Genomic DNA, 23,651 nt, shown 5'->3' on the forward strand with positions numbered 1-23,651 from the left:
CTTGTATCCTGCTACATTACTGAAAGTGTTTATGAATTGTAGAAGTTTCTTGGTAAAATTCTTGGGCTCGCTTATGTAAACTCTCATATCATCAGCAAACAGTGAGTGTTTGACTTCTTCTCTGATTTGTATCCCCTCAATCTCCTTTTGTTGTCTTACTGCTCTAGCTAGAACTTCAAGTACTATATTGAATAGATATGGAGAGAGAGGACAACCTTGTCTTGTTCCTGATTTCAGTGGAATCGCTGTGAGTTTCTCTCTATTTAGTTTGCTGTTGGCTGTTGGCTTGCTGTATATTGCCTTAATTATGTTTAGGTATGTTCCTGCTCTTTCAAATGTCTCATCCCTCTGCTCTATAATCTTTACCACTCTCTAAATGACCTTGTAATGAATTAACAGAATTATAGTTACAGAAAAGTCTTGGAGTATTGAGTAGCATTCAATTACTTTCCAAACTGTGGTGGTCTGAATGAGAAATATCCCTGATAAATTCATGTATTTGAACACTGGGTCCCTAGTTTGTGGCATTGTTTAGGTAGGTTACAGAACCTTTTAGGTCCTGAAGTTTAGAAGATGAAGCCTTGTTGGAGGAAGTACATCACAGGGAGTTTAAAGTCTCAACCCACTTCCTGTCCTCTATGTTTCTGGTGCTTCTGTGTGGATAAAGATGTTGTCAGCAAGCTCCTTGCTCTTGCTGCCATGTCATTCCAGCCATTATGGGTTCTATCTATCCAGAACCATAAGCCAAAATTAATTCTTCCATAAGTTGCTTTTGGTCCTGTTTTCTCTCACAACAACAGAGAAGTAACTAAAACAAAAACTTAACAGACTGTCAGCATGAAAGTCTCAAATGAGCTACCCTGGAAGGAGGGTGCAGCTTTGTGGAAGGTCCTAGCTGGGCTTCCAAGCAATAATGGTCTCTTCACTGAGGTGGAAAGAATATTTCTCAAGATGGCGTTGGCTGTGCAGAGGTTGCCCTGTCAAATGCACCTGTGTCAAAAGCACCACATTAGTCAGGACTGTGAGAATATATTGAGGGAATAAGATTGGATGTGAATCTATCTTTCCAACAGAGGAAACTTGGATGACTTAACCTCGTTAATGTCTCATCTAAAGCTGGAAATTACCAGCATGGGACACACACGGGCTCCTAAGTAAGAAAGTGCGTTGTAGGAACTTAGCGCTGGGTCTGACACATAATTCGTCACCAGTACTGCTGCTCAGCTGGGACACAGTGAGTGCAAAGACGGTGTGTTGTGCTCTTGTGGAAATCTGTGGTAACCTCTCCCAAGCCCGTAACTAGGGAATCTCTGAGTCCTCTTCTCCTTCTTCATTTTCTTCCTTTCTTCTGCTTTTAGAGAAAGATATGCATGGTAAATCTGACCAAACATTGTGACATAAGAGAGGCAGTTTTCCTAGGGTCATCACAGTAAGACTATAATTGCATAACACATAGTGTTGTAATAATTCAATATGACTTCAATAAGGAAAACCCTTTAGACTTTTAAACTATGACTACTACATTGGAGTATGCATAAATCCCATTGTGTAATACATACTGCATAGAGACAGTCATGATCCTATTGTCTACCTTGGTTAAATTAAGCACCGTTTAATTTTATTGTTTTATTAAATCATTTTTTGCATATTTGGGCTTTATTTTTATTTGGAATGATAGAGACATTTTTGTATGTCAAGGGTAAATAGAATTTCATAAGACAAGCAAAATGACTGCCAGCTTAGAATAGGGCACTGTAGCTTTCTACGATGGGTGTAATTGTACCTTGGGGAACAATGGGGGAAATCTTGGGTCTTTGAAGGAGGAGGAAACCTACTTCATTTATCCATAAATGGCCAAAAGTTCTGAGCATGTATGCCTCTCTTTGAATATACAGCAAGCAAACATGAACTCCAAGAGTGCACACATGCACCTGTTGCACAAGCGTGAGAGGTAGGGCAAGTGAGATATTGCTTACCAACAGGACACATGGGATTTACACACCACAGCCACATGACCCCAAGTAATGGTACGCTCTGAAAAGCCTAGCTTGCCCTCATAGTACAGGGGAGGAGACACATCACTCTTGTGTTTTCCATGCTATGAATGTCACACGTGAATTTCTCCCTGTTTGTTACCTTCTCCTGTACAAATCCTTGTGTGGGTCTACACACTGGCTTCATTCAGTTCTCCCCTTGACTTCAAGATACCGGAATATGGTCAGAAAATCAGTGACCTAAGGGCATGTAAAAGAGCACCATGTAGTTTGCTGCTGAATGTGCTCCTTTCTGATACATGTTTTATAGCTTTTATTAATCTTTCCCCTGAGCAGCGTTCATCTATGAAAATAACCATTGTGCAAGTTAAAAAATGGCTGACAGTATGATTACTCAAGATGGTGTGGGCTTTTCATAAAACTGAATCAAAATGGACCCTAACTGTCTGAAAGATATTATTTGGTGATATTTCTTAGCAAATAGCCGTTCAGATCTGCAGACTGGTATGGATTTCCTCTCATAACTGAAGCACTTGCTTTTGATGGCAGTGACTGTACTACTTCCTGTCAGTTGCTCAGTCTCACACAGTGATTAATCTTTGCCTGGTAGAGAGGCTTAACTTTCAAGAGTTTTTTGTTTTGTTTTTGTTTTTCTTGTCCCGTGGAATTCTATTTGCCCTCCCATTCAAGAACAATTTTATAATTTTGATGATTAAAAATAAAACTAAATGAATAAAAATTGCTTAATATGGAAGTAGGGTGGGCTTACAGAATAATATCTGGATGATAAATTTCCCTGACACTAATTAAAAATAAGAATGGTTTGTCTCCATACCTCTTTGTAAAACTACTTCCATATTTAACATCACCTTTGTCAAAGCCAATATCTTACTCAATTCTACCATAATACCCACAGTCTAAGTATTACTATTCAAAAAGCTTAAAGATATGAAAACGAATCACCAGTATTTGTCTAACAGAATCATTATAACTCTGTGAAAGCTGTTAAAAAACACTTTAAAATTCCATCTTTACATTGCTTCATCATTGAGTGTTTACACGTTTACTTGAAAAATTTTTACCATTCTCTGATTTTGTAGAATCATATGCCTTACAGTGTAAAAACCTAAAACCCTTGTCAGTTTTCAAGAATTAATCAGATGCTATGAGACAGTCTAAATGTATCCAATAAATAGAAGATGCTTTTTTGTTTTTTCATTTTAAAAGCTCTGTGTCACTCCTGAGATCTGACCCATGGCTTCAATTAACACCAGTGACTCAGACATTCTTAACACCAGGACAGACTTTTCCTCCGGGCTCCAGACCTTTCTACACGTCTCTTCATCTAACATTGACTTCTGGTGTCTCAAGGCCGTGTCAGACTCCAAGCTGAAGCTGTGTCATGGAGGACTCAGTGTTCTGCAGTGATCCGGCGTGAGCACCCAACTGAAAACCCAGGAGTGATTAATTATAACACCTGCAGCTTCCCTTCCCCCTCACCCTGCCCCTCCACACTCGATTTCTTCTTCCTGTTCATTGACCCCTTTAAGCCCTCTCTCATGTTGCATACCTGTCCCTAGACCCCTGCTTCTTATGCTAAGCTTGTTGCTTCAGTGTTCCTGCTTCCAGCTCTGCACCAGCCACACCTCTAGTCCTGAGCTGCAGCCAAAGGCCCATTTTATCTTCACTGTTCTGCCGGTTTGGTTTATTTTTTGCTGTCTGTGGGAGGTTGTTTGTTTTGTTCTGCCCCAGTGCCTTGCCCATCCCTGTTTTCCTGATTAAGAGCAGCAGGAACTGGATACTCTTTCCTCATCTTTACTGCCTTCTGGCTTCCAGTCCCTTAATGCCTGCCTGGACTACCTGCTACAGTTTCAGCCACACTTGTTCAGAGTCTCTTCCCTCTTCTGTCCTCCAGGCTTTCTCTGCTTTCATTATCTACTGCTCCTCAAGTTACATGATAGATCTAGCGTTTCTTTGCCGACTCCTCGAACCAATCTGATTTTTTTCTTCTGCCAAGTCTTTTCTGCCTGACTTTTAAATCTTTAACTCAGCAGCAATGTTATTAGATTCTCTATCTCCATAGAATGTTTCCCTTGTAATAAGGATCCTCATTCCTTCTGTTAGCGAAATCAAGACCAACTAGTGAATAAAGGTGCATTTGGATCTCAGTAATCAAAATCCATCTTATAAGATTGAATAAGTACAGACCCAACTGGAGACCACAATAATATGGAGTTGGGAGGCAGAGGTTGTACATGAGTGGTGGATTTGGGAGAAAGGAACGAGGTATCTACAAGACAATACAAGCCTTGTCTCCTGTTTGTGTACCTGAGAAACTCCTGAATCCCCAGTCCTAGCATTCCTTGTAAAGCCCCAACTTTAAAATAATGGGATGTTTTTACAGTGAGGTGACAATGTCCTAACCGACAGTCAGTGGTAGGACTAACCCCGAGACAAGGAACTGTCTAAAGGGAGAAGACAGCTTCTAGCTCAGATTGGTTCTGAGGAAGCATACGGTAGGAAGGAAACATTCACTAGTAATGAGCGAGTTGACATAAGACAGACAAGAACTGGCCGGATACATGTAGAGGAAACCTCAGATGCTGTGGGATCCTCCCTTCCATGGATCTCTCAGAGATTTCAGAAATGCTGTTGTTTTAGTAAATCTTGCTATCTGCATTCTTCTGTTGTTAAGTTTTTTCTCACAGAGTTCAAGAAGTAGAGACCTTCATAGCAATGCCTTTAAGATCTGTGAAATAGCCTCATGCTTCTAGCTTAGCTCTTTTGTAATCTCCTCTTTCAGTTATCATAGCAATTCAAAGCAAAATATAAACTGAAATGGTTGCAAGGGAACTGAAGGATTTGCCCTTGGGGGGACACAGAGTCACTGTGGTTCAAAGAACCTGGCCTTCAATCTGCAGACTTGGGTGAAAAAAATAATACAATGACAACATGGATGATCCCAATTCCTCTACCCAACAGGTGGCAGGTGCCAGAAAACTTCAAAGCCAACCCTCAGTTGCCCACACATCAGAGTCAGTGTGAATGGTGCCCACCACCACCCCCTGCTGTCTGTGTTCACAAACAGTTGGCCAGGACAATTTTGCCAGGAGTCATTTGCCAAGCCACACGCTGGGTCCACCTGCTGTTTGCTTAAGGTCAGGCATGGCCCACAGGCCTGCTCAGGCCACTCCTGGACAAATGACTCCATCTGTCCACCCAGAAAATAGACACAAGCTGCAAGAAGATAGTGTGAAAATCCCATGAGGGGCACACACTCCTGTGCTCAGAGCTGTTTGGACAGGCAAACAGCTATAGGAATGCCTCATGTGACACCTGCAAACTCCAGTCACAGTGACCCAGTATTTCCTCCAGTCTCCATCTCCACATTCTTATTTTTCTGTTCTAATTCATCAACGTGTCAGTATGTCTTGTGGCTCCCAGCCCCATGCACCAGATTGCACCACCCTTCCCAGGTGGACTTGACTTCTAGCGAGATGCAGCTCACAGGACTTCTGTCCCTTACGGAAACAATATGTGCCCTTTTCCTTCCCAGGAGAGAGGGTACTAAGGGGGCCATCTATGGACCTGTGCTTACGGACATCAGTCATTCCTCCTTTTAGAGTGAGGAAGAGAGCCGTGAGAAATGAAGTTCTCATGACATACAGATACAGTGGGATAGAGCTGTACTTAGACGCAGATTCAGCAAACACCTTCCTTGGTAGCTCCCATTTTATTCAGACTGTCAGGTTCCTGAGCTGGCTCAGAAGAGTTTAGACCACAGGAGAATTATCATCAGTAAGTTTAATGGGGCTTTCAAAGCACTCAGTGAATACTGGGACTGTGGTAACTCACTCTGATCCCTGAGGGACTACCATATAGTCAGTAAAGAGGTGGCAAGGACCCCAGCAACATTTCCTGACAGTGAGAAAAGAGGAAGCACAAGCAAACCATGGAAACAGGTAGTTTACCCTTGGGATTGGAGGTGTTGCATTGAGTTCATGAATGCCAAAGAAATAGTTAAAAACAGGACTCAACAGAGATGCTTTCAGGGATGCACAGATACTCTTCTGTTTAACAACTTCAGGCATTTATGCAATGTTTGTCATTTTTTAGCCCCTATATCCCTCTTTATATCCTCTTCCTGCTTTTCCATTTTTTTAAAAAAATGCATGAGTCACTGAGTTTAACTATAGTTTCCTGGCCCACCATGGGTGGAATGTTATTTCCTGGAGTAAAGGCAACTCACCAAGGCTACACCACTGAAAAAGACACTCTCCCCAACAGCTTTTAATTGCCCATGGTTTCAATGGAGGCGTGCGTGGTTCCACACCCCACCCCCTCCATGTGGAAACGTTGAGGTACCCAATCTGGAGCACGTCATGTGAAAGAAACCACAGCTGCACTGAGTCAATACACGTGATGACTATGTCGTATTCAAAAGACATCATTTTGTTGCAAATATCCCAACCTCTGCTTCCTGGATTCATCCTGGCATGTCTTCTGTGATGGCCCGAGTCTTGGAGGGGTGATTTTAGTATCTTCCCACCACTTACTGTCAGCGTGTTGGCTAGCTAGAGTTTCCGCATCAACCCCACCCACCACTGTGAGAAGCCTCTCTGATGAAGGCTGGATGCAGCACTAATTCGGGTAGAGTAACATAAAAACACACATTTAGCCATCTGGTGAAACTAAATGAATAATCAAAGAATGTTTTTGTGACAATATTGAGTGGATTGAAGAGAAGTTTTGCCAGATACCTTCCTTATTCCATTTTACCACAGACATAGCTTTTCAAAGACAGAATAACCATGGAAAATCCTTCCTTAAATCAGTGGATGAATCTCACAAACCCCAAAATCCGTTCATCAGTGTGCTTTGTATGGCGAGTATGTATGGATTCCAGCTGCAAGACCTGTTCTGTGTAATCGACATTCAGCAATGTCCAATAAATGTTTGTCAGAACTTGACAATGAGGACTTAAACCCAACCTCAGAGGTGATAATTCATTTAAGGAGACAATTGCTCTAATTTTTAATAATGGTACTGCAGTGATATGCTACAGTAATGATTATAATTCTGGAATATAATTTCTATAAGATAAGTTATCTATAACATTTTATTATCGGGGTACTATAAAACCTTATATCAGTTCAATGCGTAGGTCAGTAAGCATTAGATGATTCTATAGATGGTTTTGGTCTTAAAGGTATGAGAAGAGCAACCTAGCAACTCACACCCATCGTATGTGACACTGCTATACCCAGTAGTGGCAGTTGGTGGGCCTTGATAACCATGTATCCACGTGCACACTTGTGTGCACATGTGAACATTTGTGTGTAGCCTGCATGCACACTCACATACTATGACTATTCCACGTGTAACCTGCAAGCACATTTCACACACATCACAACCAGCCCAACACAGATTGTTTTGGAGTCTTAGGAAGGTGATGTCTGACCTCTGTCAAACCAGCAAGTGCTTGTTTGATTCGGTTGTTGGGAGCACACAGGTGACTGAACTTTTGCAGGATGTTGGTATTTGTTACATGCTCTTATTGCTTTTTGTACACTCTCATCTGCTTCCATGGGTCTTTAGGGTATATCTCATCATTCTTTTGTTGTGGAGGAAAGAGTTAAAGTACCAAAATATTGAAATACTTGGAACCATTAAGATGCCTCAGCAGGTAGGACACTCACAACCAAGCCAAAAGGCCCGGATCTAATCACCAGGATACACATACTGAACAGAGAAAATCAGTTCCTGCAGGTGGTCTTCAGACCTCCACTTGAGTGTGCACCTGCACGCACACGCACGTACACACACATACACTATAAAATGACATGACTGCCTGTGTCTCATTCCTTCCTGTGTCCTAAGCCGGCCTTTTTAAAATTTTATTTTATTTTATTTTTATTGAGCTCTACATTTTTCTCTGCTCCCCTCCCTACCTCTCCCCGCCCTTCAACCCTTTCCCATGGTCTCCATGCTCCCAATTTACTCAGGAGATCTTGTCTTTTTCTACTTCCTATGTAGATTAGATCTATGTATGTCTCTCTTAGGCTCCTCATTGTTGTCTAGGTTCTCTGGGATTGTGATTTGTAGGCTGGTTTTCTTTGCTTTATGTTTGTTTTTGTTTTTGTTTTGTTTTGTTTTTCGAGACAGGGTTTCTCTATAGCTTTGGAGCCTGTCCTGGAACTCCCTTTGTAGACCAGGCTGGCCTCGAACTTACAGAGATCCGCCTGCCTCTGCCTCCCGAGTGCTGTGATTAAAGGCATGTGCCACCACCGCCTGGCTCTTTGCTTTATGTTTAAAATCCACTTATGAGTGAGTACATGTGATAATTGTCTTTTTAGGTCTGGGTTACATCACTCAAAATGATGTTTTCTGGCTCAATCAATTTGCCTGCAAAGTTCAAGATGTTTTTCCTGTTGCATAGTACTCCATTGTGTAAGTGTACCACATTTTCCTTATCCATTCTTTGGTCAAAGGACATTTAGGTTGTTTCCAGGTTCTGGCTATGACAAACAATGCTCTGCTGTGAACATAGTTGAGCACATGTCCTTGTGGCACAATTGAGCATCCTTTTGGTATATATTCAAAAGTGATATTGCTGAGTCTTGAGAAAGGTTGTTTCCTAATTTTTCTGAGAAATCCCCACACTGATATCCAAAGGGGCTGTACCAGCTTGCATTCCCACCACTAAGCTGCCTTCTAATGGACTTATTTTTAATACAAAGCTCCTAACTGATACACTATATAGACATCAATACGCATGATTTTTTCAGATAAAATCTCCTTGTTAATTCTGGTATTATTTCCTGTCTCTTACACGTGCTTCTGCACAGTGATGTTAATTACTGCCTGAGTCAAACACAGCCATCCGGAAGAAAGAAACAGACCTCACCTGAGGGAAGGCGCAGCCACACTCACTTGTTAGTTTCCACCAGAGTTCTCTTCCTACGTAACCGGGCTCTGTTGTAAGAAACTACGGCATCCTCATTATGAAGAACATGCCCTGAATGCCCACTGGTCTCATGCTCTGCACTCCACTGCAAGGGCAGAAAATGAATCTGTGTTGGCTTCTGTTCTGCTTTGTCATGTGAACAATTTTGCAAGGAAAAAAATCCCATCTGATTTCTAGAAATGCATTGTGCCAGATGGGAAGAGAGTTCTTATCGATAGAAGTGAACTATTCTTGGAGTTTAACAAATGGGAGGATTGTTTAATTGTGTATCTTGTGTTTGGAATATAAATAGCTAATCTCACAAAACGTTACACGTCTGATCTCAGGCTTCCTACTGAATTAGCGTAAGACTATATTTTAAATAATTGAGAAAAATGATATTTAATATTGTGAAATGAGTTTCTCTGGTAATGGAATATTCTGGAAACTGAAAATGTGGCTTGATGAAGTTTGGCAAAAGCAAAAATCCATGGACACTGCTTTGGCATTTGTAATTAATTTCACACAAATATTTGCTTAATCAGACAATGTGGTTAATCGCTGAGGTGAAATTGGAACTTACCAACACTGAGTGCTGGTGTAAAAGCTAATAAATTCAGTTCATAATCATTATGTACATGCTTGCTGTAATAACTTACTGTCCATACCAAATCTTTATAAGCATTGTAATTAAATATAAAATGCACATTAGAATTATTATGAGTAATTAGGGCAACATAACAAGTATGCACGGAAGTCCCAAAGCTCATTAAAACGCTAAAGACAAAAGCTGCTCTACCCAATGTTCCTGCTTATTCTGTATAGGTAAGTCAGCGCTGGGTAATCTGAATTTTCATAATTATGAATTATGCATTTGGACACTTAGTTCAGTTACCAAATACAGGTTTATTTACATTCTGGAAGAAATAGAAGACATGTGTGGGCATTTGTGCACACGCACATGCAAGCCAGTGTGTACACACATGCACACACACACACAAACATGCACACATACTACATTAGATCACAGTAAGATGTATTATCTGGTAACATGGCCAGTCCATCTCATAGGATTCCCTCAGTATGACGAATGTAAAATTGGAGCCTGGTGATACAGTCCAGCAGTTACGAGCTCTTTCTGCAGAAGACTGGAGATAAGTTCTGAAGTCGATGGCTCATAACTGCCTGAAATTCCAGCTTACAGTAGTCAATGCCTTCTTCTGACTTCCATGGGCACCCGCACACATGCACAAACAGAAAGACACACATGCACAATCTCTCTTTACAATAAAATAATTCTTCAGGAAAATAATATAAAACCGCCTTGGGCCGCTAGGCTATGGGCATACCACGGGGCACACTGAAAAGTATTTGTGAATGAAGTCTGCTGTGAACATCATTGAGCCAGACTTCATTGTCTGCAACATAGTCACACGTTTCTCCCACTGTGAACTTCACATGAGAATATGGTGAACTCGATTCTAGACAGAACACCTACATTGGGGACATGAAGGGAATGTCAAGGGCAGGGGGCAGGGCAGCATGGCTCACCCTGCTTCAAGATCCTCTACCTGGTCTCTTGGATAAGCAAACACGTTGTTTTTAATGTCCTCATTGTACACAGATAGGGCTTAAATCCCACCTTTCAGTTTACACACGAAGTAGATCCCACAAATTCAAATACAATTCAGATTCAGTTAATAAAAGAACTGTTTCAGTCAAAATAAACTTTATATCTTTAACAAGCATATCCATTTATTTAATTGCAATGGTGCTCCCTGCATCTATAATACATACTGTCAGGAAAAGCTTCAGCTTTCGATGAAATTATAGGCTAATAATAAAAAAAGGAATTCCATTTCTAGATCTTTACTAGTTAAACATCTTTTGGAAATGTACATTACTAGAAAATGGCATTGTTATACGTATTAAAGCATGCAGTAAAATATCTTTTATTATTATTTTACTCTGTGAACACAGCCCACAGTAATCAGAACTCCTCTGTGAACTGGGCTATGTATTGAGTTGAAAAGATCTGGAAAGGGGACTGGAAAAATGGATCAAACCATGAAGCCACATGCTAATCAAGCCTGACGACCTGAGTTCAATCCCAAGAGTCCACATGGAAGGAAAAGAATTGGCTCTTTTAAGTCATCCTCTGACTTCTACAGAGAGTATGATGTAAAGGTCATACTAGATACAGTATGTGATGTCTACATACAGGCACACGCACACACACACACATACTTTGTAAAGGTCATACTACATACAGTATGTGATGTCTACATACAGGCACACGCAGACATACACTTTGTAAAGGTCGTACTACATACCATGTATGATGTTTACATACAGGAACACACACACATGCACACACTTTGTAAAGGTCATACTACATAACATGTGTGATGTCTACATACAGGCACACGCGCACACACACACATACACACACGCACTCTTAAATATAAAATAATTTTTAAAAGGGAGGTTCTGGAGGAGGTGAATTATAAAAGGAGCCAGAGTGGCAGGCAGTTCTTCATGGCTCACTTACTCAGCAAAATCTACGGTGTCTACAGTGTTCCTGACACTTGATGGCCTTGAAGGACCCCACAGCCATCCCTCACACCAGGAAGTCCCTCATCCCATTAGCACCTCCAGCTTCGCTATGGTCTCCATGGCTTTAGCCCTTGGCCACAGAGGAATTAGGTGAAGAGAAGAAAACAATACGAATAAACATAATAAACTTGGAGTTACTGGAAGACACAAGGAAATAAAAGTCTGTTTATGTTGCAAGTGCAATCCACATGATCTTGTGGACCTGAAGATGCCCCATGATGGGTTTCAGCAGTGTCTGCCCGGGACCTCAAGAGCCCTGCCTCACCATCCCTGCTTCCCAAACCACACACATTCACTGTCGTTCCTGACTCCAGGGCCAGCCTGTTCTCTGTGTACATCTTCATGTACATATTTTCCACTCTGAACTACTCTGGAGTCTACTATTTCTTTTAGATATTTCACCTTAACAGATAATAAAACAAACTCTGAGGGCAGATGCACACATCTCTTTGCCTTTGGTGTAGAAGGGACATTAGACACAAATGCCTTTTGGAAACCTCTACCTATAGAAAACAGTCTGTATAATTTTGTGGCAAATATCGCAAGCACCCCCCACACACACAAACATGTAGGAGTTGTTCTCTGTCCAGCTCCACAGATGATGACATGGTCATGCTACTGTGTTAGCTACAGCAGGGCAGCAACAGAGCACAGACACCCTAGCGAGAGGAAGATTCTGGTTATTATCTGCTACGAAGGTCACATTACTGTGGCCATGACTGACTAAAGATCATTTCTCCCCACATGGTTGTCTGTGATTCTTTTCCTCTTGAAACATATCAGTGGGAGCCACACATAAAAACCAAAGTGCAATAATCTTCTAGACTTTTGCTCCCTGAGTGTGGTGTTTAACATCCCCTCATCCGTGTTGACAGTGTTCCATACAATAGCATATAAGACACAATAATGAGAGTCTAATGTCAGGTGTTTTAAATCCTTTGCTTCATGTCACTTCTAAGTGCCATGTTCAATATGATAAATTATGTGTGTGTGTGTGTGTGTGTGTGTGTGTGTGTGTGTGTGTGTGTGTGTGTGTAAAGAGACCAAAATGTAAGACATTATTGTACAGGAAGACTTACTAAAATGTTAACTTTGCATTGGTCCTTCCTGAGGCCCACAGTGCTAGAGAACTTGAGAAAGGGTTGGTTCTTGTTTGTTTTGTTTAACACTAGATGCTTATTTAAGCACACAATATAGCAGGAATATTTGTCGAAGGCAAGAGGACTGGCATTAGGATGTCTTCCACTTAGATACTTACAACTATCATGAAAGCTAACACTATTATTTTTATTTAAAACTTTATTTGACACAAAGTTTGTCTGTGAACTGGACACAGTATGCTAACTGCTCCACCTACGCAGAGCCAGGTGTTGCAGACATTTCCATCTCCCCAATTACATTGTTTCAGCTTGAGGTGCTGGCTTCTCCTTGGCCCTCACACTTTCAACCTTGTTGTGTCTACATGTTGTTCTCAGAACAGCACACCCAGGTTTTCTGTTACTGTGTGTAAAATCCTCCATCCCTGCAGAGCAGGACCTGCTTCGTGAGCTCATGACATTGTTCTGTTATTCGGAACTCGGGTTCAGTTCATAGAGACCTGTGCAGCCCCAAATCTGTGCTGCCTATCGTCCCCAGGGCCACACTGTGTCATTTTTATGGCACCATCTCCGAGGCCATTTAAACTATGATATTTGAGAAGCCTTTTCCAAGGCCTTAATTCTTGACACCCCTCAGTCTGGAATGTCCATTGTTTGAGTCTCTGCATGGTGGCCTTCTTCCTCATTCTTTGTAACCTCTGTCCTTTAAAGACCCTCACCCTCATGTGTGATAAGAACCCCAATAACCTCTACCCATGACTTCTGACTAAGAAGTCACACCCAAAACCAATAATCAATGCATCACAGTTGTTAGTAGTTATTACCCCTTGTTTGAATATGTAGTCCACAGAAAAATCATTCAATCCCAATGGTTGAAATCAGGACCTTGATAAATCCTAATACATCATGATCGTTGTATGATTTTTTTAAAAAAGTAGCCACTCAGTTTTCTATTCTATAAAATGCTTGCTATGTTGATGTAGGCCAGGAAGATGTCCTAACTCAGTCCTCTGACTTGAGAAGAACTTTCCTTTGCTAATGCCCTTGTGTGCCTAAAACAGTTGTATTTTAAACACAAGAATGGAGTCTCTCAGAACTTGGCAATGTTTTCTGAGGGTAACAGTGAACTGGTCACAGACAGACTGTCAAGCAAGCTTTTCAGAGCTGGCACAGCAAACACAAAGGACCTGGGGATTTGCAATGGGGGTGCAGAATAAGACTGAGATCAGGGAGAGGGTGTCAGCTGTATTACACAGATCCTGGTGAGAAGCAGCACCTGGGCACTTCCCGGCAGTTTATTTATGTGTTGTTCTTGCTGACATGGGGTTTCTTTTTGTCAGTCAGACTTTTTCTTTCTTGACACACTCTTCAGTTGTCAAATTACTCTGCAGTCAGGCAGTTTTTGTCATGCCATGTTTCTATTTAATCACTGTAGGAAGAGTGGGGTTTTTTCCCTTGTAAAATATTCCTAGTCTCAAATAAACTCACCTCACCTCTTTTGAAAATTCTAGTGTTCTTTCCCACCATCCTCCCTCATCTTCTGGTTTCCTGTGACTCAGTATTTATGGGTGATAAACCTCCTGTTTGTCTTTGGTTCTTGTTCCTCCCTAAGTTTACTCTCATTTGCCTCTCTTCCTATATGAGCAGAACAGCAAACATGAGATGTTTGAAATAAGAATAAAAAACTCTTTCTCCATTCTACAGCTGATCCCACTTCCTACTAGGTTCTTGTCTGTGGGTCCATGACAAGTCTGTGCACCCTTCTGTACCTTTGGTCTCTGAACCTGTGGAAACACCACAACACAGTTTCCTCCAGAAGGCAGAGATGAACTCAACATACAGGAGTCAATGAGATTCTGGTTAACAGGATCATTTTCTTACTAGGGCCAGATTCGTGTGTCACTATGGAGCTGGCCTTGAGCTCATGCCTGCCATGTTCATGGTCTATGACTGCTTCTGGATTCCTGCACGTGTGAGTGGTAGCTACCACCCACAGCCATGCCAACACCCAGGGGAGCCAGAGATCTCCCCTCCCCAGAGTGACATGTCGTTCGGTGTCTGATCACAGAACTGAGGAAAGTAACCAAATACCCCCAGGAACTGGTGTCTTTTGTGGAGGGAGATGTTCTTTATGGGACACATTTTCTGTAATCTTGTTAGATTTCTATTCTCTTCCCTCAGGCATTTGATGTAGAGGGCAGAAGGGAGAAATGAATAGTTTACAACCCCTTCCTATGATATAAATTGCAGTTTTCTTTAATTTCTCTTTTTCTTTCTAGACGCTCAGATGGTTTTTTTCTCTTCTTGTAAGATTGTGTGTGGAAGGGGATTCTTTAGAATGCATTAGCAATATGAATTATTCATTTCTCAGAATTAAACAATTTAATAACTGAATTTTAATCAACTTCTTAATGTTCTATTTTAAGATTATTGAAGACCACAGCAACCAGAGGAAATAATAAACCATTCAGTCAACTAAGAAACTGATTCTGTCCTTATTCTATGAGGGCAGAAACCACTCCAGCCTGCAGTTCCATCCCTGATATTTTGTGTTTGCAGTTTTGGGTAAAGCTGAGGTCAGACAGAAAATGATCCCATGAGGAGCTCAAAGGAGTCCATTTATCACCAATATTGTTCAGACTGATAACAAGAAAAAATCTTAGTTATGTGAAATCCAGACCAACCTCATTTTGAAACTGATACTGGTCTTTCATTAAAAATACTGTGTTATTTAAACAATAAGCAGAAATTTTTTATAACACTTTTGTTCATTCTTAGGCATTCCATGTCTTACTCTCCCCCTGCAATCCTCAGAGATTCCTGCTTTCTTTAGTCTCCTTTTGACTGAACGTCCTGATCCCCTGCTCTTCAAATCTTTTCACCTCCTCTTCCACAATGTTCCCCAAAGCTTACATACCGGGGTTTTGTTGTAAATGTATTAATTAGGGCCGTACTTTTAACCTGTGGAAAAGAAAGTGAACTCATCAAATATTTAACTGAATCAATGCATTGATTTTGAAATGCCCAAGCAAAGGATTCCACAGCACCGTGCATGTTTTTCTAAATGGTGTACTTTAGTGCTACATGCATTTTTCGTGTTCTGTCTCATTCTGAAGCCAAATCTTTTATTCCTAGGCCAAACATATGTAAGGCAAAGTCTACCCTATCTGACTGCTAAGTAGACCAACTGCTAAAAAGGAGATGTATATGGATTTCTGGTAGAATAAGAAATAATATCCTAGACCAGCTTTCAGTTCAGTTAATTGGTGGCTTCTAGTATAAGAAAACCTTTACAAATCAACTCTGCTTCCTGTCTGTATCCTGACACAGAGCATGCTCAGTAGAGAGTGTGGCCATGTTTCCTGCTCCCCTGAGATAACTCCCACTTTGGATGTTTTTATTGACTTCTAACTCAGTGCAAACCACTAAGCTGAACTCTTCAGGGGTGGTCGTGTATGCAGCATTTTGGGGAAGTGGGTAGCTCTTATTTTATAGATGAAGAAACTGAGCTTTAGAAGCATTTAATTTAACGAGTGTTAGGGCCACGTATGTCTGCAAGAGAAGGCTTCTTGTCACGTACTTCACCACTGTCTATAAGTTTAATCTCATAGAAAGCTGAAGATGAATGCTGACCAGAGGTTGAATATAATGCTAAAGTCCTCAGATCATGCAGCTAAAGATTCAGCTGTATCTTGATCTGATTTTTGTCACCATTATGATGATATGAATTCTTTACACCCTTTACCCATCAGCAATAACATGCTTGTTCTTGGCTCCCCTTGAAGTTAAATTTGTTTATAAACCAAAAACGCACTTTCTTTTGAAGTTTTCTGGTCTGTTTCTTTCCTCTGTGGATCAATAGATACTGAAATATTGTTGGTATTTGTGCACTGAGATTCTACTGTCTTCAGAGAAAATATTTTCAATTATTATTCTCTTCGTCTGTAATGGTAATATAGTGAAGAGCTATGGTACGGCTATGTGTTAAACTACATTTCTAATTGCCCAAACCTTCAGCTAGAATTCCACAATTGTGTGCATGCACACACACACACACACGGAAAGGGGTATTGAACATGTCTTCTATGCTGTGATTTCTGAAAACTTTATTTTCAAAGACTGCCTTATTTTAATTCATTAATTCTGAAATCCAAGTCAACGGCATCATTGTTGTCCTGCCTACATAGCTTCTGTCAGGATGATACTTCCTGGTGTCCTGTTCTTTGGTGAGCCTACACTTCCCATTCCTCCTTGGGTGTGCTTTTTTATTGCAGTTGTTTAAGACTCTGACTTTACCACTGCTCATCAGTCTGAGGTATGTGGAGAGTTGGCAGCATTTGGGCACTGAGTCTCCCAAGTTGCATTTCACCTACTTTGGCTGAGGAAATCTACTGAAGTGATGATTTGGCGTGCATGTGTTTTTGATGGCAAGGCTATAAGTAGCCGGATCACCGACTGAGGATGGCAAAAGACAAGGAGGCCTCTGGGCTGCTGTCACGTCACTAGGCAAATGAGTCTGATTAGGCTTTCGGGTGCCAAGTAGAGCATTTCTGCGTTCTGCACCTGCACAGCCTGGAGATTTGACGAAGAACCTTTCATTATCGTCTTTTTGAAGTGACTGGCTCCACAACACAAGGAATTAACCCCACAGAGACAATGAAAAGGAAAGACTCCTCTTTGTGGAACATCTAATCATACAAGTGTTGAACGGCCCCTGGTTGACTTTTGTGCTGGCTTTCCCAGCATCTGCTCTTAGCACGTACCTAACATCTGTCTGATGACATTGTTCTGAAATCGGTTGTTTTTCTTTGTGCTTCTGCTCTAGCTTACAGGCATGTAAGACTTGGCAAAGAGCATTGTGCTCAAATGTGCCCAATGCAGTCACAAGGAACACCATTGTACTCATAGCATTTGAGGGCTCAAGCACTGGCTTTCTCTGCCACTTTAGTGTCTTAGAAATGTTACATTTGAATGGGTCCAAAGAGTTTCTGTGAAAAGAATGGTTTTCAAACACAAGCACTTGACAATGCGTGTGTCCCCTCTTTAGACACTATCTTCATGGCTGGCACAGAAAGAAACTCACAGAACGGTCACCCCATTTAACCATTTTCCAAAGCAGAGACTAATCCATTTTCTTAAACTTAGAACATTTTTCTATAGAATTGCTATTTTGCACAAGTTGGCCCAACATATTTATGATTTCAGCTGTTACAGGTTCATTTGGAAATTTAATTGGGCATAAGGTTTGTCGAACAAGTGGGTAACCCTACCACCTCAGTGCAAATAGTTGTAACTTCCTCCTTACTCAAAGTCACTAAAGGCCACATGGCTTCTACAAGTTATGGTTCCAGTGACCCATGGCATAGTATAGGCCTGACAGACCACAGTATGTCTTAAGAAATCAGAAGCCCACAAGTAGCCCATACAAGTCCTTCTGGAATGCTATGATCATCATACTTGTGTTGCCAGTGTGAACCCCAAGAAACACTGTGGGGATGAATCCTTCCTGGCTCCTCCAGAAATTTCTGGGGTCTAAACAAACTCCTGGGGTTAGAAGTACTGTAAACCTGGACTTTCCCTAAACCATCTAGCTGTTACCGGCCAACTAGTTAGGTCCACCTAGGGCCATTGATCTATTTAACTGTTTTTCACAAATCCTACCTACCTTCTCTAAGACCCATGGCTTTCTTGTCTTTCTGAGGGGTTTCAGGGCAGCTCCCAACAAGTCTGCCTGTTCTGTTCCTTTGCCTTGGCTCGCTGTTCCAGCCAGCAGCCCATGACTCTGCATGTATCTAAGCAAATACCACTCTTCTGCTCAAACATCTGCCAAGGCTCGTCTCCGTGGCACATTATCCAAAGCCGCTATGCTGGTCTATCACATGCTTCAAGACCCAGCTCACCATGTTCTCTCAAATGTCCCATGGAAGTCATTGACCATCCTCTGGGATTTGACCTGCTTCACTTACGTGTAGACCCCACTCATGGCTACTTTTCCCAAAGTTTGATTCTCCACTGAACTCCTCCCACAGAGGTAATAAGCTCGGCCATTGATCCATATAAAAGAGCTTCCTTCAAACTGCTTTCACGTGCATTGGAATTTGTGTCCAGCTGTACAAGGGGACTTTTAACATTTATTTTTTATATTTATTATATATTTATTTTATATATTTATTATATGTTTTAAGAAGTTAATTTAATTTAATACTGATGGGAAAATGAATAATTAGGTGAATCATGTTCCCCACAAAGTGTTTGCAAAAGATAAACAATAGCATTAAAACATAATATGAATTTTCATTTTTCTAAGAAAAATCAATAGAGACTTTAGCTCACTTTATAGCTGTAGGCATGAAACAAAATGCCCATGAGAAGCTCTCTGCTCATGTAGAACCCCACAGCCCTCAGTTCTGAGTCTCTCAACCACACGATAAGTACTTGGGACATTTTCTAATGTATATTTTTATTCATTATCGATGCATTTTCGTGCCATGGTGAATGTCTTTGCAGAGATGTCTACATGATCCCACATAGGGTACTGTCTCTTTAACGTTGACTGTCAAGCACCCAGTGCCCAGCCATCTGCACACTGGACTGTATAAAAGCCTTTTAATGGTGAATTAGATTCTTATTTTGGTTCATTACACCTGGGTTTTCAGGCAATGTTTGGGATTTCATGCATTTGTTTGTAATGAGTCATGGCCCCCTTGACAAATGGGAGACTAATTTCCCTAACCCTACCATCAGCAGAAGCTTTTGATCGCTTCTGAATATGGTTATTTTGTCTTCAATGATAGTTGGAAATCATAAGAGACTATAGCCTGTTATCATGATGATGAGAGGCTCAGAAAAGCAGCTCAGCAAGATGCCTTACCTTCACCTCTCTCAAACAGGCAGGCACAGAGCTACTGATGCTCTGGTAGGAGCCTCATTTGTCTTCAGCTGCGCTCTCCATCTCTACTCAAAATAAAATAATGGATTGTTTAATTGTTCCTTATATTGTATGCCTGCCTCTACATGTACATTCATATCTTTAATTACATGCATACATATATTACTTCATATTATTTTCTCATTCAAACATTTCTGATAAACACTCTTTCATTATTTTTACTGTTATTAAAGCAATTAAAATTATTACCTTACATTTTTTTCCTTAGAGTATAACTTAAACTTTACTATTGAGAATAAAATTACTGCAGATAATAGAGGTGTTACTCTTTCAAGATGAAGTACCAGAAACAGAAAATGATTAATTTGGCAGATATTTGTAAAGGATAGACAATATTCTCCTGTAAGAGTGGTTACTGTTTCCATGATCACAAGATTCTGGAGTCAAACATTAAAGTCTCCAGATTTTATTGCTTTCTACAGAAACCTCAAATGTATCACTAGTACACACTTACCCAGGACATACTTTTAAGTTACTTGTACATCAAGTTTCTAGTTGTAGGGACTCCTCTGTGTGGTGTCATTTAGAATCTGTTAAATCCAAACCTTGCAAATACTCATGAAAAGATATTTTCATTCAACTCTCAAGATCCCCCATAAGCCTCTTCTTCTTTACCATTTCCATCATATCACATGGATATCCCCTTCTGCCTGACTGTTCTTATCATTCTGCATGAATATCCTCATCTTTCTGACCATTCCCATCATACTGCGTGGACATCCTCATCTTTCTGACCATTCCCATCATACTGCGTGGACATCCTCTTCTTCCTGACTGTTTCCATCATACTGCTTGGATATCCTCATCTTTCTGACCATTCCCATCATACTGCATGGACATCCTCTTCTTCCTGACCATTCCCATCATACTGCATGGACATCCTCTTCTTCCTGACCATTCCCATCATACTGCGTGGACATCCTCTTCTTCCTGACTGTTCTCATCATTCTGCATGAATATCCTCATCTTCCTGACCAGTCCCATCATACTGCATGGACATCCTCTTCTTCCTGACTGTTTCCATCATACTGCTTGGATATCCTCATCTTCCTGACCATTCCCATCATACTGCGTGGACATCATCTTCTTCCTGACCATTCCTATAACACCAAGAAGCTATCCTGGAAAATCTTCCAGTATTCTAAGCCAATAACCCCTGCCTCCTGGTGTCTTCATGTCTTATTTTCTTCTGTCAAGAAGTTCTGTTGGCCCCAACTTCTCGATGGAACCCAGCAAATGTGCACCAAACCTATTTCCCCATCCTCATGTGTCAGCACATCGTGCCCCTCACAGCCGTCCCCAGAGCTTCCCTTCTCGTCTCTTTTGACCTCAGACAGGCCCTTCCTCAGCACAGCATCCCATGGCCCTTGTGAGGCACAAGTCAGGTGATATCCCTGTGTTACAGTGCGCCATTTCTTTAGATCCCCGTAGGGTCCTTCCTGGCCTCCATCCTGCACCCATTTTGACCCTATCCCCTCTCTGTTTCACCAAGATGAGAATTACTGTGGCTTCGGGGTCTCACGGCTTAGCTACTCTCTAGGAGGGTCTCCTCTATTCTATGAGGCTTTCGTCAGATATCCACAAAGCTAGCACACACATCCCCATCTACTGTTTCAAGATTCTTCCTTCTCAGGGAGGACTCGCAGTTTCTGCAATCACACACACCAGAAAGAACACCTGAGATGCCTAGATGAAACTGCGCTGCCTTCCTTGATATCTTTCTGGTGATGCTGCTGTGAACTCGGGGCCCACGAAATGCTAGCATGTACGCTACCAATGCATGACACACACCACAGTCCATTTGCTACTTCCTAACGCTGTGCATTTTATCTAAACCGTTTAGCTATGACATTTGCTCTTTGTAGTCTCATTCTGACTCACCCACCCTATCTATGACTCATGCTTAGTTGTGTGAAAAATTTGACTTTGTTGCTCTTTGAGAACTGTCTGCTACATGTTGAAGGCTCAATACCCATTCAGAAATTCCAATAAATCACTCAGTGCAGAGAAAGTTGCTTTAGCTGGAGCCACAGGGAGGAGTAGGGAGGACACAGCATCCAGAACTGACTCCAGAGCTTTGGAAATGGAGAGGATCGGGAAACACAAGACAACATCACAACGTCCCTCATCACGAAAGTCACCATGGTTGACTTCAAATTGTGCATCGGAGTAGCTGTTTCACCCTCAATCAATGTTTAATGTCTCTGCACTTAGGTTTTCATGTAGGTAAAATGGGAATAATGTCATCCAAGCTCAGAGCGTTATGTGAGAAAATCAAGAACCTGAAGCAGCCAGCAAGTGCCAGCTGCCTTTGATCGTTCAATAAAGGAGGATTAGATGGAGTGCGGTTTGACCGGGATACAGATGAGGTGGTCGTCTCACTGTGCTACTTTTCCAATAGAAACCCAGCTAAAATGTATTGTATTTACTCTGTACTCCCCGAGAACATTCATCTATTGTCCAGCTTAAAAAATGGAGCCGAAAATGACTGGTCTGTGTTTGAAGCATAAAACACAGGGGCTTGTATGCACTGGACTGCCAGGCATGAGATTGTTTTGAATATAAAAGGCACTGAATCGCGCGCATGCGTGTACGTGTGTGCGTGCTCGTGTGCGTGTATTCGTGCTTGTGTGTGTGTGTGTCTGTGTGTCTGTGCCATCTTTGCCGAAGATTACTTCTCTTTACCCACCAAGGTGCTTTTGTTTCTTTTTCAGTTGCGCCTACGATTCAGGAAATTAAGTCTGGCACCGTGACCCCCGGACGCAGTGGATTGATAAGATGTGAGGGTGCAGGTGTGCCGCCGCCAGCCTTCGAATGGTACAAAGGAGAGAAGAAGTAAGGGCCTTGTGAGCATCACTGTTTCAAGCACTTTGTGCTCATGTTTGTGTGCCAGTACCAACTCTCAGCAGTTTCTGCAACTTGCTTGACTGAACCTCAGCATCCCCTATGGGCAAGCAGAATGGAGGGCCCTCGCGGGGGCTGAGGAGCTAATAGCTTTCCAGGAGAAACATCCGCATTGCCTCTTGTGATCTCAGAGATGCTTGCAGATGTCCCACTGCTGATACCTCTCCCTGCTCTGTCTCTCTCTTCCTAGAAACCATGTTTACTTGAGAGGCAACATGCCTCTCAAGGGCCTGGGCATGGATTATACAAGGACACTTCAAAAGCAATAGGGGTTGCAGTCTGTACTCTGCTTCCTTAATAAGTCTTATTCCTGCCTTACTCTACCACGTGAAAGTTTAATGTTTTGTTTTATAGGCTTGTGTGTTAATATTCTCTCGTCAGGCCTGTAGAGGAGAAGTCGTGCATGCAAACAGAGAGCTAAGCAAGGGGTTTAACACCACTCTTTAACTTCTGCTTGGTATGGCTGTGCCCTCGGGATGTCCCAGAAATCTTGGCATGAGCTATTGAGCAAGGAAAGATATGAGCCAAGAGATTTCACTTTATTTCCCAGTAGTAGATTCACTCAAACCTCTTTAGTAGCTCTTACCAAGCCAGAAGTGAAGGCTGTGGTGGGTTAACTGAAGGCTACAATGCGGAATAGAGTTTGTATTATCCTCTATAGATTTATATTTTCCTCCAAATCTAAAGAATATAACCAAGAAAAAGGGTAAGTGGAACCTTGTGAAGCTGCTGTATTAAACTAAACACTCTCTGCCGTTCCATTTAAGCACTGTGTCTGGGATTTACACACGCAGATCACAATCATAACTACTCAGCTGACATCTGTAAAGGAAATCCGTGAAGCCACACAAGAACTTGCATATGGTCACAATGAATGAGCATGAGTGTGAGGCAAACAGTTGTCTGGGCTTTATTGTATTTGCACGTGAACACTGTATGCATGTTCATGTGTGGGTAGTGTGCTTACCCCTAGGTGTACATGTGGAGGTCAAATATCCATACCCAGGTTCATTCCCTTTCCACAGAAGAGGCAGTGAGATCTTGCCACCTTGTTTCTGGGACATAGCCTCTCACCTAACTAGAATTTGCCATATTGGCTGGGCTGGTAGGTGCCTCCTACCCCTGTCTTCCCAGTTCCAAGATTA

The 23,651-nt window shown here is 41.7% G+C and overlaps 1 protein-coding gene across 1 annotated transcript in view; it reads left to right on the forward strand.

Moving 5' to 3' along the window:
- The window catches only part of Negr1 (neuronal growth regulator 1), a 671,783-nt gene that overhangs the window by 502,142 nt on the left and 145,990 nt on the right, over nt 1–23,651 (forward strand). The window contains exon 5 of the mRNA XM_057793773.1: nt 22,317–22,437. Within this exon, the coding sequence (XP_057649756.1) occupies nt 22,317–22,437 (121 nt within the window). The remainder of the gene's footprint in view (nt 1–22,316; nt 22,438–23,651) is intronic.

This window comes from Chionomys nivalis, chromosome 18 (assembly GCF_950005125.1).
Source record: "Chionomys nivalis chromosome 18, mChiNiv1.1, whole genome shotgun sequence".
In the NCBI taxonomy this organism is placed as follows: Eukaryota; Metazoa; Chordata; class Mammalia; order Rodentia; family Cricetidae; genus Chionomys; species Chionomys nivalis.